We start from the raw sequence: 1674 nt of genomic DNA, 5'->3' as shown, positions 1-1674 counted from the left end.
CGAGGGCAAAAATGAAAGGGGGGCGAGAGTGATGGAGGGAGCATGAGGAAAGCCACAGGAGGAGGGAGGGTAGCAGGGACCCTTGGCCCGACCCCCCGCTGGCAGGCAGCAGGAGCACCGGAGGGTTTGGCAGCATCACCGGCCGCTGCAGTTCCCTCCCGGCAGCACCGGGGCAGAGCCCACCGGGGCCAGCTGCAGGTGCCAGGGGGGGTCCCAGCACTCGCTTGAGGGTGGTGGGGTCAGGGGAGAGTGGGGAGGGCAGGGACCGGCCTGAGTCGTTGTTTTTAATTTTGTACTTTAATTTAATTTTATTTTTTAAATAGCTTCTCGGGGGGTTCTGATGTGCATGAGAAACTTGTCATCTTTTTCAATAACCTACGAGTGGCATTTATGGAGACAACGACGCAAAAAAAAAAAAATCCACAACAACAAAAAAAAACAAACAAAAACCTGAGGAAAAAAAAGGAAAAAAAAAAGAAAAAAAATATACTTGTGTCATGATGTTCTACGAATGATCCATTGTAAATTTAAATGCCATTTTTCACTGTACTGGTGAACAAAATGCAATGAATAAAATACATTCATGTACCCAGGTGAAGCCGGCAGCCGCCTTCTCCTTTCTGTCCCTTCCTCGTGCCAGTTGGTTTTTGGGGCGTCTGTGGCATGGGGTGGCACGGCCAGGATGGGGGCTGACCCTGGGGCCCTTTGCTGGCTCCTGGTGCAGGGGGAGCCACTGGCTGACCCACTTACACCTTCTGCCTGAAATAGCAGCCCAGCAGCGTGCGCCTCTGGGGTGTCACCGCTGTCCCGCCCAGGAAGAGCCCCCTTTGCCCACCCCAGAGGGAGTTGGTGCCCAAAGATCCTCTGGGGACACTGCCAGTGGCACCCATGTACCCGCCACACCAGCACACACACACTGCCACTCCCACCAGCACACGGTGGCCCACCTGTCAGCCACCCTGGGACACATGTGTCACCGTGCTGCTGGCCCCAGGCACAGGGGGACACAGGCCAGCTGCATGTGATTGTCACCACAGGCAGGAACGGGGATGGGTGGGGACAGAGGCAGATGTGCTGCCCTTCCTGCCCTGTGGCACTCCCTGTCCCGTGTGGCACATTCCAGCCTGGACCCTCCACTACTTGGGTGGGGGTGACAAGGACACCGTGCCCTTGCACACACCCATGGAAGGCTGGGGCAGGGGTCCTGGTGCAGAATGGGGTGGGGGGTGGAGCAGTGGGTACCCCCAGTCCTGCCCCCCATACTCAGTGCCTACCACCCCCATTCTGCCCTCAGCCCAGCTGCCTGTGCCAAGGGGAAGGGATAGGGGGCTGGGAGCCACTCCCCACAAGATGGATGGGTGAAATTAAACCCGATTTGGTTTCATTACTGGCTGCAAAGCCTGGACTCCTGGCTGCTCTCCAGCTCAGCAAGGAAAGGCCAGGAAGGGGGCACAGAATCACCAGAGGATGTCTGTGCCCCCGAAGGAGGCCAAGTATCCCACTCTTTCCTCCCATTATCCACATCACTGGGCAGCTTGCAGGGGGATGCACTGGTTGCCTATCTCCTATCTGTGAGGATGGAGCATCTTAAGGCTTTATTGGGTGGGGGGAGGTTGGGAAAGCTCCCTGGGTCACAGCTGGATGGCAAGGAGATAGTCCTCATCGTCGTCCGGG

The 1674-nt window shown here is 57.2% G+C and overlaps 1 protein-coding gene across 1 annotated transcript in view; it reads right to left on the bottom strand.

Annotated features, from left to right (window-relative positions):
• Positions 1–1290: 1290 nt before the first annotated feature.
• The window catches only part of EEF1AKMT4 (EEF1A lysine methyltransferase 4), a 4523-nt gene continuing 4139 nt past the window's right edge, over positions 1291–1674 (bottom strand). The window contains exon 4 of the mRNA XM_015637086.2: positions 1291–1303. Within this exon, the coding sequence (XP_015492572.1) occupies positions 1291–1303 (13 nt within the window). The remainder of the gene's footprint in view (positions 1304–1674) is intronic.

Source organism: Parus major, chromosome 9, assembly GCF_001522545.3.
Source record: "Parus major isolate Abel chromosome 9, Parus_major1.1, whole genome shotgun sequence".
NCBI lineage: Eukaryota > Metazoa > Chordata > Aves > Passeriformes > Paridae > Parus > Parus major.
The sequence above is the reverse complement of the archived record's forward strand: the minus strand, read 5'-3'. Positions and strand labels throughout refer to the sequence as shown.